General features: G+C 37.3%; 1 protein-coding gene across 3 annotated transcripts in view; it reads right to left on the reverse strand.

The window, feature by feature from the left end:
* ANKRD17 (ankyrin repeat domain 17) overlaps window positions 1-14,120 on the reverse strand; it is a 257,813-nt gene that overhangs the window by 135,768 nt on the left and 107,925 nt on the right. For all 3 annotated transcript variants that reach the window (XM_006871557.1, XM_006871555.1, XM_006871556.1), the window contains exon 2: window positions 5,549-5,702. In XM_006871557.1, coding sequence (XP_006871619.1) covers window positions 5,549-5,702 — 154 coding nt within the window. The remainder of the gene's footprint in view (window positions 1-5,548; window positions 5,703-14,120) is intronic.

Raw genomic sequence — 14,120 nt, forward strand, 5'->3', positions numbered from 1 at the left:
AGTGACGCCACAGATGGAGGCAGAGACGATGACGAGGAGAGATGGAGCAGCTGGGACTCTAGACTCAAGGAGGAAGAGGGGTTGTGTGCTAGGTAACAGCCAGGTGGCTGGCATGCAGGATATACCATCCTTTCATTGTTTGAATGGTTATATATTCCTAAGTGCTTCAGTGTACATCCAGAAACAAACACAGAGGGACTGGAAGCAAATGCTGTTGAATGATGGTGCATTGAAATCATTGCAATGAAATGAAATACTATAGAATGAATGTAAAGCTGATGCTCTACCATGTAAACTATCACTTAATTCACAATAAAAACTTATTTAAAAAAAGGGGGGGGGGAGGGATACACACACATAAGGACAAAGATAAGAAGAGATAGAAAGGTGGGTGCCATGCAACTAGGAACCACACAGGAAACAGGGTAACTGTTGTTGCATGGAGGGGATTGTAATCATTGAGATAAAACAAAGTACATAATTTGTTGAATGTAAAGCTAATGATCTTGCCTCACATTCCAAGATAACAAAACTTAGCACACAACCACAGTACTCAAAAAAGACTGGTATTGATACAATGACAAACAGAAATATCTATGAACACAACTGAGAACCCAGTAATAAATCTATCCACTAATGTAGCTAAGTGCAGTTGCGATTCATAGTGACCCTGTATAGGGTTTCTGGGGGAGTGGCTGGTGAGTTTGAACCACCAATCTTGAGGTTTGTAACTCAATACTTAATCTACAGTACAAAGGCAAAAACAGCAGAAGACAAACTAGAGGACTGGGACCTTCCAATATTAAACATCTATTTGCATTAAAACATTTCATCTACATAGTTTAAAAAGACAGTACAGACACGGAAAAAAACATACCTAACAAGGGACTAAAAGGAGCTCTGGTAGCATAGCGGTTATGAATCAGTTACAAATCAGGCTTCGAACCACAAGGTCAGCAGTTCGAAACTACCAGCTGTTTCATGGGAGAAAGATGAGGCTTTCTGCTCCCGTAAAGATTTACAGCTTCGGAAACCCTGTACAGGGTCGCTATGAGTCAGAACCGACTTTACAGCACATAACCACCACCACCACCAAGGGACTAATTTCTAAAATTTATAGATATTCAACAACAAAAAGACAGACTACAATTTTAAAATGGGCAGAGTACATGAACAGACACTTCATAAAGACAAAGAAATGCTTGAGATCATTAGGTAGTGTTGCTTCTATTGTTGTTGTCAGGTAACCTAGAGTCAATTCATAACAACCCTATGCATAACAGAACAAAACTGCCAGGTCCTGCATCATCCTCACAATTGTTGTTACGCTTGAGCACAGTGCTTCTGCCACTGTGCCCATCCATCTCGTTGGTCTTCCTGTTTTTCACTGATCCTCCACTTTACCAAGCATGATTCCCTTCTCCAGGGATTGATTCCTCCTGATAATGTGTCCAAAGTATGAGAAATCTCATCACTTTAGCTTCTAAGAAGCATTATGGCTGAACTTCTTCCAACAGATTGATTATTCTTCTGAAATACACCACATCTCAAATGCATTAATACATCTGTTGTTGCTGTTGTCAAGTGCCTTCCTACTCACAGCGACCCTGTATAGGGTTTCTGAGGAGCAACTGATGAGTTTGAACTACTAATCTTGTGGTTCAAACCGACCTTGCAGTTGAGCTTTTATCCTAAGGAGTCCAATATATCTATGGTCTTTCTTAATCATTGTGCAACTGTCAGACGCATATGAGGCTATTTAAAAGACCATGGCTTGGGTCAGGCACATCTTAGTCCTCAAGCTGACATCTTTGCTCTTGAACCCTTTTTAAAGAGATTCTGTGCAGCAGATTTGCCTAGTGAAAAACATTTATTAGCTACTGTTTACATGAGTACTGATTGTAGTTCAAAGAAAACGAAGTCTCTGACAACATCAATATTTTCTCCATTTACCATGATGTTTAGAGGTCCACTTCTAAGGAGTTTTTATTTACACTGAAACCATACTGAAGGCTGTAATCTTTGATCTTTATCAGTAAGGATTTTAAGACATCTTCATTTTAAGCTCTGTTTGCGTAGTGGTTATGAGTTGGGCTGCTAACCTCAAGGTCAGCAGTTCGCAACTGCCAGCTGTTCCATGGGAGAAAGATGAGGCTTTCTGCTCCTGTAAAGATTTACAGCCTCAGAAACCCTACAGAGTCGCTATGAGTTGGAACCAACTCCAAAGCACACCACCATCAATTTAAGCAAGCAAGCAAGCATCTACCTATCACAGGTTGTTTATGAGTCTTCCTCCGTTCTTGAAGCCACGTACTTTCTTCACATAATCCAGCTCCTAAAGTTATTTACTCAGCATACAGATTTGAGTATGGTGAAAGAATATTACCCTGGATTAAGTGAATTGCTGCATGGTACACAGTGAGATCTTCAGCTCTCTTGTTCTTGTTTCCAGATTTCTGGCATCCAGATTTATTATTCAACAGACTAAAACTGGGAGATGCGTCTCTCAAGAAAATGATCCATTAGAGAAAAGATCCAAAGAAGCATACAATTTAGGGGGTTCTGGAAAGAACAAAGTTCTGGTAACAATAAATTTGAAAGGACATTTTCTTGTGAGGCTCTAGATGAGAGCTCAACTCAATTGACACCTTTATTTCAGCCCTGTGAGACCTTGAGCAAGGAAATCCAACCACACTGCTCACAGCCAACCAGCCTATGTTGTTTTACACTGCAAACATTTATGGTAAAGTTTTAAACTGCATAGTGCATTGCACCAGGGCTGTACGTTGAGTCTTCGTGCCATAAACAAAATGAACTTGAAAGGGGTCAAGTTTCTGGATCTGAATTTTGTTTTATAAGAAATTTAGCATACAAGGTACAATTGCAAAAAACAAAAAAAATCCATATTGTGGAAAATTCTAAGTGAAAAAATGACAGCTTCTTCAACAGAAAAATGGGCAAAAAAGGAACAGGGTATTAAATGGATAGAGATGAAACAGGAGTTGTTATGATTAAGAAACATTTAAGAAGCATAATCAGTCTAAAACCATGTGTGAGCCTAACTCAAACAAACCAACTATAAAAAAGACATTATGAACAACAACAACAACAAATATGAAACAACTGTGGCAATCGTAATACTGACAATATTTGGTAATATTAAAAAATACATTTATTTTTAAATATTTAAGAACTATATTTTTTTTAGATGAATAATGATGTTATGTTTTTTTATTTTTATGTTCTTGATTTAGAGATGTATACAAAACTATTGATGTATGAATTAATATAAGGAGGGTCACAGAAAAAAAGGAAGGCCTCCAGCGAGATGGACTGGCCAAGTGGCAGCATCAATGGACTCAAGCGTGGCAACAATTGTGAGGTAGGCCCAGGATCAGACAGTGTTTCGTTCTGCTGTACACAGGGTTGCTATGAATCGGTAATGACTCAATGGCACCTAAAAACAACAACATACATATGTTTTAAGTTAATGGAAGAGTGGTGGTGGTGGTAGTTGTTAAGTGCCATTGAGTCAGTTCTGACTCATAGCAACCACATATGGGTTTCTAATCCAAGTAGCTGCTTGTGGGTTTAGACTGTCAGCCTTGTCGTTTGCAGTCCAGTGCTTATCCTACAGTGCTACACTAGCAATCACGATAAACTTAAAGCATATCTAAATACTGCAAGGAGCTCTGGTAGTGTAGTGGTTACAAGTCGGGCTGCCAACCTCAAGGTCAACAGTTCGAACTTCCAGCGGTTCCGCAAGAGAAAGATGAGGCGTTCTTCTCCCATAAAGATTTACAGCCTCAGAAACCCTATGCATGGTCACTATGAGTCGGAACCGACTCCACGGTACTTAACAACAACAAACACTGTATGAATTCATACAATGTTTGTTGTTGTTGTTTGTTGTTAAGTGCCATTGAATCCGGACCAACTCATAGTGACCCTGTATACGGTTAGGAGCCGCTGGTGAGCTTGAACCACCAACATTATAGTTCAAAGCAACCTTGCAGTCCAGTGCATCAACCCACAGCGCCATACCAGGACTCCCATATAATGTTTCGATATGCTTTAAGTTCATGGGAGAGTGATGGTTAGCTGGGTATTAAATGCATAGAGATAAAACTTGATTGGCCGTATGCTAATTGAAGCTGGCTGATTGCTACTCAGTACAAGTTCATTATTCTATTCATTTGCATGTGAATATTTTCATAATAAAAAGGAAGAAAATAATGATGAGAAAGGGAGGAATAATGAGGTAGCAAGTGTGGGATGAGGTTAGCTTATTAGCTACAATAAAGAAAACAAATAAAAATTGGGGAGAAATGTGAAAAATGCAATACTTATTAGCATTCCAAAAGTACTGCAGCTCCTTTCAACTAAAATCTACCTCCAAGCAGTATCTTTGCATCAGGTTATGCATCTTGGAATCACAGAAAACAAATACACCTCTTCTGTGTGATAGCTTTTAACCACAGAATAAGCACTGAACTATTAACCAAAAGGCTGGCAACTCAAACGCACCAGCCACTCCTCAGAAACCCTATACTCATAAGGTAGCTATGAGGTGGAAGCAACTTGATGGCACTAACAACATGTTCAAACCATGATTGGTGAAGTAGAGGGTCAGCAGAAAAGAGGAAGATCCAATGTGAAGCATGGCACAGTAACAAGCAGCCATGGATGGACTCAAGCATAACCATGACTGTGAGGATTGCACAGGACCAGGCAGTGTTTTGTTCTGTGTGCATAAGGTTGCTGTGAGTCGGAACCAAATCGATGGCACCTAACAACAATAAGTATTCAAACCAAATCTTGTCTTGTCAAGTAATTTCACAATCCTTCTAAATTTCTACAACAGCATCAGCTAAATCATGACTATACTCTGCTGTGCAGTTTCAAATCTATACTCAAAGACATGACCTTAAATATGACCTTTATAATTCCATCTTATTGGTCATCCAAGGAGCCCTGCTGGTGCAGTGGGTTAAGCATTAGGCTGCCTACCACAGGTCAGTGGTTCAAACCCATCAGCTGATGCTCAGGAGAAAGATGAGGTTTTCTGCTTCCACTAAGATCTACCGTCTCAAAAACTTTAAAGGAATAATTCTACTCTGTCCTAAAGGGTCACTGTGTCATAATCAACTTGATGGCAGCAGGTTTTGTTTTTGCTTAAGTTTGCACTATTTTTTGGTTTATGATCTATATAGCTATAGGTTTGATTAAAGCACTGCTCCAGTGGAGGCAATACGATGGTGGTTCACTTTATGAAAATATAATGGTGATTCACTTCATAAAACAGTGAATACAAAAAGAAAAAAAAAACCAAGGGGGAGAATTTTACTCTGGAAATGAAAATTAAAATAGTCTTTAATAAAATGTTGCTCATAAATGTTACTAGAATCATCTATTAACTTTTAATGAATACAGTCATACTAACTATCCAAGATCAGACACTTATAACGACAAGTTTATTGTATTATAATTATGTGCAAGTTTGAATAATAACATAGATATATTACATATGTAGAGTTTGTGGACATACCTGCTGCTTCCAGCAAAGCTTCCAGTCGAGCCTGTGTTTCAGGATCTACTGTCCTGAGATCTGCACCATCAGCAGTTCCTGACAAAAGCAACTTGGAAGCAGTTTCCAGCATTGGATTTTCCAAATCATCTTGATCCAAAATAAAAGACTCCACCTAGAAAATAAATACAAAAACCGAAAGAAGATAAGAATAAAAGGAGTAAAGAAGAGGGAACAGAAACAGAAGTAAAAGGGGAAACAAAATATTTTAATATAATTACCAGTGATAAATAATACTGGTAAGTAAAATACTTAAGTCTATTATTAAACTACAGGAGAAAATATTTTACATTTGTAGAAAAGTTCAAAAATATTATTATACGCAGTTTGTAAATGTGTATTGTTTTCAACTTTAATTTGGGGGAAGGCAGAACACAAGAGCAGTGCTGCTTAAGCTTTGAAATCTCTTGACCTTAGTAGATGACCATGGAGTCCTAGCATGGTGCTGCAGGTTTGTGCTGGACAGCAAGGTCAGTTTGAACCTCAAGGTTGGTGGTTAAAAGCTCACCAGCCACTCCTCAGAAACCCTACACAGGGTCGCTATGGGTTGGAACCAACCTGAAGGCACTTAACACAACATTATATATATGAACATGGCCCTGTAGAATACAACCGCAATGTTGGTGGTTCAAACTCAGAATCCGCTCCTCAGAAACCCTGTACTGTGTCACTATGAGTCAGAACTGACTCAATGGCACTTAACAACAATTATCTGAATGAAGTCCTGGTGGCACTGTAGGATAAGCACTGAACTAACTGGTAATCACATATTCACTAGTCTAACCCACCAGCTGCTCTGCAGGAGAAAGATGACACTTTCTGCTCCCTTACAGCCTCAGAAACGATATAGGGTTGCCATAACTTGGAATCGACTTAATAGCAGTGAGTTTGGTATTGTATGAATGCTGTTATTAAATGCGGTCATGTCATTCCATCTCATATGGACCCTGTACAGGGTTTCTAAGGAGTGGTTAGTAGGTTTGAACCACTGACCTGGCAGTTAATAGTCTAGTGCTTATGCTACAGTACCATACAAGGGCTCCTGTTATATTGTTTTTGCTGTTAAGTACCTTGAGTAAGTTTTGATTCATAGCCAACCTATATAGTAGTCAAGGAACAGTCAGTGGGTTTGAACCACTGACCTTGAGGTTAGTAATCCAGTGCTTATCCTATAGTGCCATACTAGGACTCCATAGAAATTTGTTGTTACTACTGTAAAGTACACTCAAGTCATTTCTGACTCAGAAGGACCCTATGAACAATTGAACAGAACACTGTCCCATCCTATACCACCCTCACCATTATCACTATGCCTGAGCTCATTATTGCAGTCATTGTGTCAAAATAAAATTAGGTACCCACCAAATGAGTTTTGCTTGCTTACAAAAAATTGATAATTGCTGCATAAAATAATTCATAGTCTAACACTGAAGAAAACATATTCCACAAATAAAAGATAACTATAAAACTATTAATAAAAATAGATATGAAAGTAATTTACAGTCATGAGTACAGGTATGTTACCATGCCTAGTAACCAGAGGCTAGATAATTCTTAGCTATCATAACATCAGAAATTCAGCATTGTTTCATCTTTGAAAATCACCAATGTAGCCATCAACTTGGTTCTGACCCAGTGACCCTGTATAGGGTTTCCGAGGAGTGACTGGTGAACCACTGACCTTACAGTTCAAACTGACCTTGCAGTCCAAGCCGTTAACCCACAGAGCCACACCTATGTAGTAACCAGGCGTAACTGTTTTATTTAGTGAAAACAGATGTTATTTGTGGGATAAAATAATTTCCGTACAAGGGTCTCCCCAAAATAAGATTAATTAAAACAGTTTAACATGAAACAACATTTGAGATTTTTAATATTTCAAATACCGTGATGCAGAAAATAGCCTGTTAATATCTTTAAATTTTCATAGCACTTTTCAGTGTACTATGTTTAATCAATGAGTAATATTCTATAGAGGTAAGAAAGAAAACGCACAAACAAAAAAAATCTTTAGGCTGTTTTTCCAAGCAGGAGTGAAAGAATCTTACATGCCAAGATTAAAAGTCTTATACTTTAGGAAGCAGACTTTTCAGTCTGGTTTGGCCATGTGATTCAAAATTATAAACTTATAAAAAAATACATCTTCCTGTCTTCAAATATGGTATAAAAGATGAGTCTTTCTGAAGAAAACGCTACTTCCCATGGAAATTTTGTTCATTAGAATATATTTCAATCCACTAGGAAACAACAAAAAAAAAAGGAAGTAAAAAAATTAACATGGATAAAAAGTGAAATAAAGTAAGACTTTAGATTAAAGTTTTAGAAGACATGAGAGCTCAAAACCAAAATGGTTAACTGCTAAATCCAAGATAGCAAGCAGAGGTGGCTAAATTGTTCAAAGGAGATTCACTGTATACAGAAAGAGTAATATGATAAAAGGGCTTTAACCAAAATAACAAATTCATATAAAAGAAGTGACAAGCCAGTAAGTTAAAAGTTAGTGTGGTGGTGGTGGTTATGTGCCTTCGGGTCGGTTCTGACTCACAGTGACCCTGTATAGTTTTTCCGAGGCTATCTTTATGGAAGCAAATACCCTCATTCATCTTTCTCCCCCAAAAGCGGCTGGTGGATTTGAACTACTGACCTTGTAGTTAGCAGTCCAATGCGCAACCCACTAGGCCACCAAGGCTCCTTAAAAGTTACTGCATAGAAGGTATGAAATTCCAATCAAAAGAGATTTTCTGACACAAAGTTGGCTATGCCGTGGTGTTGGTTCTGATTCATGGTGGCCCTGTATAGGGTTTTCCATGGAGCAGCTGGTGAGTTTGAATGGCCAACTTGAGATTCAAATCGACCTTGTAGTCCAGTGCATTAACCCACAGCATTAAAGATAACTAAGAAAACTGCAACTCAAGTCCTTACATAGTGATACAAACTACAGAGATAGCTCTTTTCTTTTGAACTTTAAACATCTTCAACAAAAGTTCTTATATTAATTTTAATAAGCAGAATTCTTGATAACATAAAACAAAAAAACATCCAAATGTAATATTTGATCAACAAAGCAATTTTAAAAACCAAACCTGATGCTACTAGGTCAATTCTGACAACCACAAGCGCATCAGAGCAGAACTGCACTCCAAGGGGTTTTCAATGGCTGTGACCTTTTAGAAGCTGATCATCAGACCTTTTCTGTGAGGGGTCTCTGGGTAGAATCAAACCACCAGCCTCAAAGTTAACCAACCAGGAATTCCTGAAGCAATCTTTGTGGAATATTAAATAAATGTTCAAAATTTTCTCTCATAAGTATTACTATTATGTGAATTTATCAACCGATGAACGAAATTTGATGACAAAGTATATATATATTTATTTTTTAATGTTTTATTGTGAATTATGTGATAGTTTAAATGGAGAACATTAGTTTTACATTCATCCTATCGTATATCATTTCATTGCCATGGCTACAATCTCCTTCATACATCATCAACCAACCAAAGGGTATACATTACAAGCCTGCCCCCGGGTCGTCAGCACACAGCCCCTCTCCCTCTCTGTGTCTAAAGTCCCAAGCTGCTCCATCTCTCCACGTGACAAAGGATAGTTTTTTAAAACAAACTATTTTAAAATTTGAAGAGAAAATAACCTCCATTCATCAATAAACCACAATACTGACAAACAAATTAAATATATAAAACCATGAAATAAACAGTACATACATATTTTAGAGATACTGTAGGTTCAGTTCCAGACCACCTAGAGAATGAATTATCACAATAAAGCTAGTATGTTGTTGTTGTTGTTAAGTGCCATCGAGTCGGTTCCGACCCACAGCGACCCTGTACAGGGTTTCTGAGGGTGTAAATCCTTACAGTAGTAGAAAGCCTCATCTTTCTCCCACGGAGTGGCTGGTAGTTTCGAACCGCTGACCTTAAGGTTCACAGCCCAATTCGTAACCACTTCGCTACCAGAGCTCCTTTTATAGGTTTTTTTTTTTTTTTATAGTTTCCAGTGCATATGTTTACACTATATTTCATTGTACAAATTATGAAAATGTAACATAGAGGCACAAAGTAAACACATGCTATTGGAAAAATGGCTGCCAAAAGACTTGGTAGACACATGGTTGCCACATACCTTCAACTTACAAAATACACAGTATCTGTGAAGCATAATAAAACAAAGTTGTATCTCTACACTGATGTTTCTATTATTCAGGATCATCCCAAAAATAAAACAGCAAATTGAAGTAACTATAAAGTTCTCTATACAACATTGAAAAAAAAAAAAAAGAAAAGAAAAGTTATAGCATACTAGACCAGGAATAGATATTAATAGATATTATACCTCCTTTCCCACTGCCTGTTTAATGAAAAAGGAGATCATTTCAAGGACACTTGACTAGGATGAAAAAGTCTGACTTCAGTCACTAGATATATGACCTAATCCAGTCTTTCAGCCACCTCTCAGATCCTTATTCTGTATTTTTTTTCACCATAAAGCTACCACATGACATGTTATATGCATTTATTGTTTCTCTAAGCTCCAAAACAAGGACTTTATCTAGTTCATCTCTGTATAGCTGGGACCTAGAGGTAATGTCTAAAACATTGTCCATACACAAATATCTGTTGAATACATATGGGAATCTGTAAGATATTTACAACATGCTGTTGGGGTCCCTTCCATTTCATGCTATAAAATGCTCTAGTGCTTTTTGGAGAAGAGATAAAACGTATAGTAAATAAATGTTGTTGTTGTTGGTAAGTGCCATGGAGTTAGTTCCACCTCATAAGAGACCCTGTGTATGGGGTTTTCAAGGTTTTATATCATCACTGAAGTATAGAAAGCCTCATTGTTCTTCCCTGGAGAAGCTGGCAGGCTCGAATCCCAAACCTGTGGCTCTCCATCCAGGGCTTATAGTATAGAGCCACTGTACTTCTAAATAAATGTAGGTATGTATTTTATACATCATATCAAGGCTACAGGAACCCTGGTGTGGTGTTGTAGGTTAATGCACTGGCCTATAAAGTCAGTTTGAACTGCTGGGTCAGCGGTTCAAGCTCACCAGATGCTCCTTGGAAACCCTATTCATGGTTGCTATGGGTCAGAAACAACTCAATGGTACTTAACAACGACAACAACATAGGGACTACAAGGAACTCTGGTGGTGCTATAAAATAAACAATGGACTGCTAACTGCAAGGCTGGCAGTTCAAAGCCACCAACTGCTCCACAAGAGAGATGAGACTATACAGTCTTAGAAACCCTACACAGAATCTGAATCACAGTAGTCATGATTCAAAATGGATTCAATGCAGTTTTGGTTTAGGTGGCAGTGGTGGTAGTTATATGCTGTGGAGTCAGTTCCGACTCACAGAGACCCTGTACAGGGTTTCCAAGGCTGTAAATCTTTACAGAAACAGAAAGTCTCACCTTTCTCTTATGGAGCAGCTGGCAGATTTGAACTGCTGACCCTCCCTGTGCTTAGCAGCCCAATTCTTAACCACTATGCTACCAGGGATCATTTGGTTTGGGCTGTTGTTGTTAAGTGCTGTCAAATCAATTCCGACTCATAGCAACCCTGTCTAAGGTTTCCTAAAAGCAGCTAGTGGGTTTGAACTGCCAACCTTGCAGTTCCAGCTGACCCTGTAGTCAAGTTCATTATCCTGCAGTGCCATAAAATTAGCTATCCAGTGGGCCAAAATACTATCCTCACTGATTTTTAAGCAACCTTTTAACCAATCCTGCTATCTAGAAACTGGCTTTCCTGAGTGAGGGAAAAGTATGTGTACAAATGAATAATAATAATAAAAAGGATTTTCTAACTGAAATTCAACAAATTTTTAGAGAAAACAATGATCTTGAATCACAAAAAAATTGAGGGACATACCTACCTTTCAAACATTAAAATAGTCTGAGTAAGCCATTCAAATAAGTATTTTAAACCACTTTCTTTAAGTGAAATAAGTTAATAATTTCCACGAAGAGATGACAAAAAGGTAAGACGTCCTCATTAAACAATTTACTCACTGAAGAATAAAACCAAAAAATGTTATCAATATTTACTAATATTTAAAGCATAACAATTTAAGTTATATTTAAATTATTTTGGATGTGTTATTTTAATCAGTTACACATTGTATAATAGGGAACTAGAGCAAATTCATGTTAATATAAAGAATAATAAAAATATAAAGTTCTCAGCGATCATCAGATTCAATTTACTTTTGAGAAAACAGAACCACAAGGTCCTTTATTTTAAATAAATGGTTTTAAACATCTACCTAGTACTATGGCAATAGCTATACAATAAACAATTTCAATATTCTTTCTACTATAAATCAAGACTTCAGTATAAAGAGGTTGAACTTTCCTATGGCTTCAGAAAACCAAAACTTAAATTCTATACTCATTGATCAGGTTGTCACCACTTGAACCCACTACTTAATTACTAAAATAGGACAACCAAACATTATGTGCCTCTGATGTTATACAACACAGAATACAAAGTACATCTCCTATTAAGGATTCTTGCCCTCCCCCTAAATTAAACCATAATCTAATGGAGCTTTTAACTGTAACTTACAGTTAACAAGAACAAAAAGAAAATTACTGGAGCAAATTATGAGTTGGGCTGCTGAATACAAGGTCAGCAGTTCAAATATACCGTCTGCTCCAAGGGAGAAAGATAAGGCTTTCTGCTCCCATGAAGATTTACAGCCTCAGAAACCCTGTACTAAGTTTCTGAGTCAGAACTGCCTCAAGGACACTAACAACAACAACCCTACAGCTACTGACATTTTAAATGGAGTAATTTTTTTTCTTTTTTTGGAGGGGAGGGGGGTCATCCTGTGCATTTTGCTGTTGTGGTTGTTGTTGTTGTTGTTAAATGCCGTGGAGTCGGTTCCGACCCACAGCGACCGTGTATAGGATTTCCAAGGAGCAGCTGGAGAGCTTAACACCACTGTGATTCAAATTGACTTTGCAGTCCAGCGCATCAGACTACACCACCAAGTTTGGCAGTATTTCTGGCCTGTAACCTACTGGTTTCCAGATTTTGTAAACCAAAAAAATAAAAAAAACCATCTCCAGTCTGCCAAATATCCCTTAGGAAACAAAACTGGTCCCGGATGAGAAACACTGTGTTAAATGGAAACAAAGAAAGCAAACTAAACTGTGGAATTTTACATAGTACAACTGACAAGTTTAGCAATTCAGTAGAGGAGAACAAAACGGAAAAAAGAAATGAAGTGAGAAAGAGAGAGAGTGACTAACTGGTAATTAGAGACTCAAGAGACAAAAGCTGCAAACTAATATACACCTTATTTAATAATACTGATTCAAGCATACCACCTGTAAAAATTACATTTTTGAGACAAGACATACTATCAGGGATTTGCTGTCAAATATTTCAGACACAAGCTTTGTGGCAAATTCTTGATAAATATTAAATCTGGCTGGCATTTAATAAAGAAAATGACTACAGTGCAAACAATATCTTCAGTAATATATAAGATATAAAGCCAGTTTTTAGTGCAAACAACTACTGTATCATGCAAGACTGAAAAACATTACTAGGTAGACACTAGTAAGCTGTTGACTGTGAAGAGGAAGGAGAATGCAATTCCAAATAAGGGAGATACAAGGAAAGATGTTTAAGGAAGTGGGGTCTTTCCGCAATCGTATTAAACTCAAAATTTCTATATGATAGGTTGCTGGAAGACAAAAATAACTAGCATTTTAAAAAGATATTTGGAGACCATATGAAAAACAGTCTTAGGTAAATGTGACAATGGTGAAAAAGAAATTGGTTAGGAATTTGCTTTATTTAATATATTAAATCCAAGATTTTGAGTTGGAGATTGGGGGAAAGGGACCAGTCATATACATAGTTTTAAAAATTGTAGAACTGACAACTCCAGAATTTGGAGTTCTTAACTTTCAGTATCACATGCACAGTCTTTGTTGTTCTTGAAACTACAATCCCTATTTATCACTGAATTTTTGAAACTGGTCATCTGTATTTCAAAAGAGAATATTTAAATCTTCAGAGCATAAAATAGGATTTACAAGCAGAAATGAGTTCCCACATTTGTACCAAGAAAAAAAGTTTTCTACAATAAAAAAATTAAGATCTCCTAAATGTTACAATCTACATACACACAAAAAAAGTATCCCTGCAAAAGAATGTTTATTAAGTTTTTATATTTTTCTGATATTTACTTATTGTCGCTAGGTGACTTCAGTCAGTTTCAACTCACAGCAAACCTACACACAAAAGAACAAAACAACTCCCAGTCATGGGGCATCCTCATGAGTATGGTAACATATGAGCCTCTTTAACACTGATCCTCCAATTTACCAAGTATGAGTTCCTTCTCCATGCACTGATTCTTCCTGATAAAATATCTGGAGTATGAGAGAGGAAGTCTTGAAATCCTGGCATTTGAATTGGGTTTATACTTCTGGAAGATCTCTGTCAATGTATGGTTGCTGCTGATTTTTAAATATCTTCAGCAAAATTATACTT

The sequence above is a fragment of the Chrysochloris asiatica genome, unplaced genomic scaffold (genome assembly GCF_000296735.1).
Source record: "Chrysochloris asiatica unplaced genomic scaffold, ChrAsi1.0 scaffold00169, whole genome shotgun sequence".
NCBI classification, from domain to species: domain Eukaryota; kingdom Metazoa; phylum Chordata; class Mammalia; order Afrosoricida; family Chrysochloridae; genus Chrysochloris; species Chrysochloris asiatica.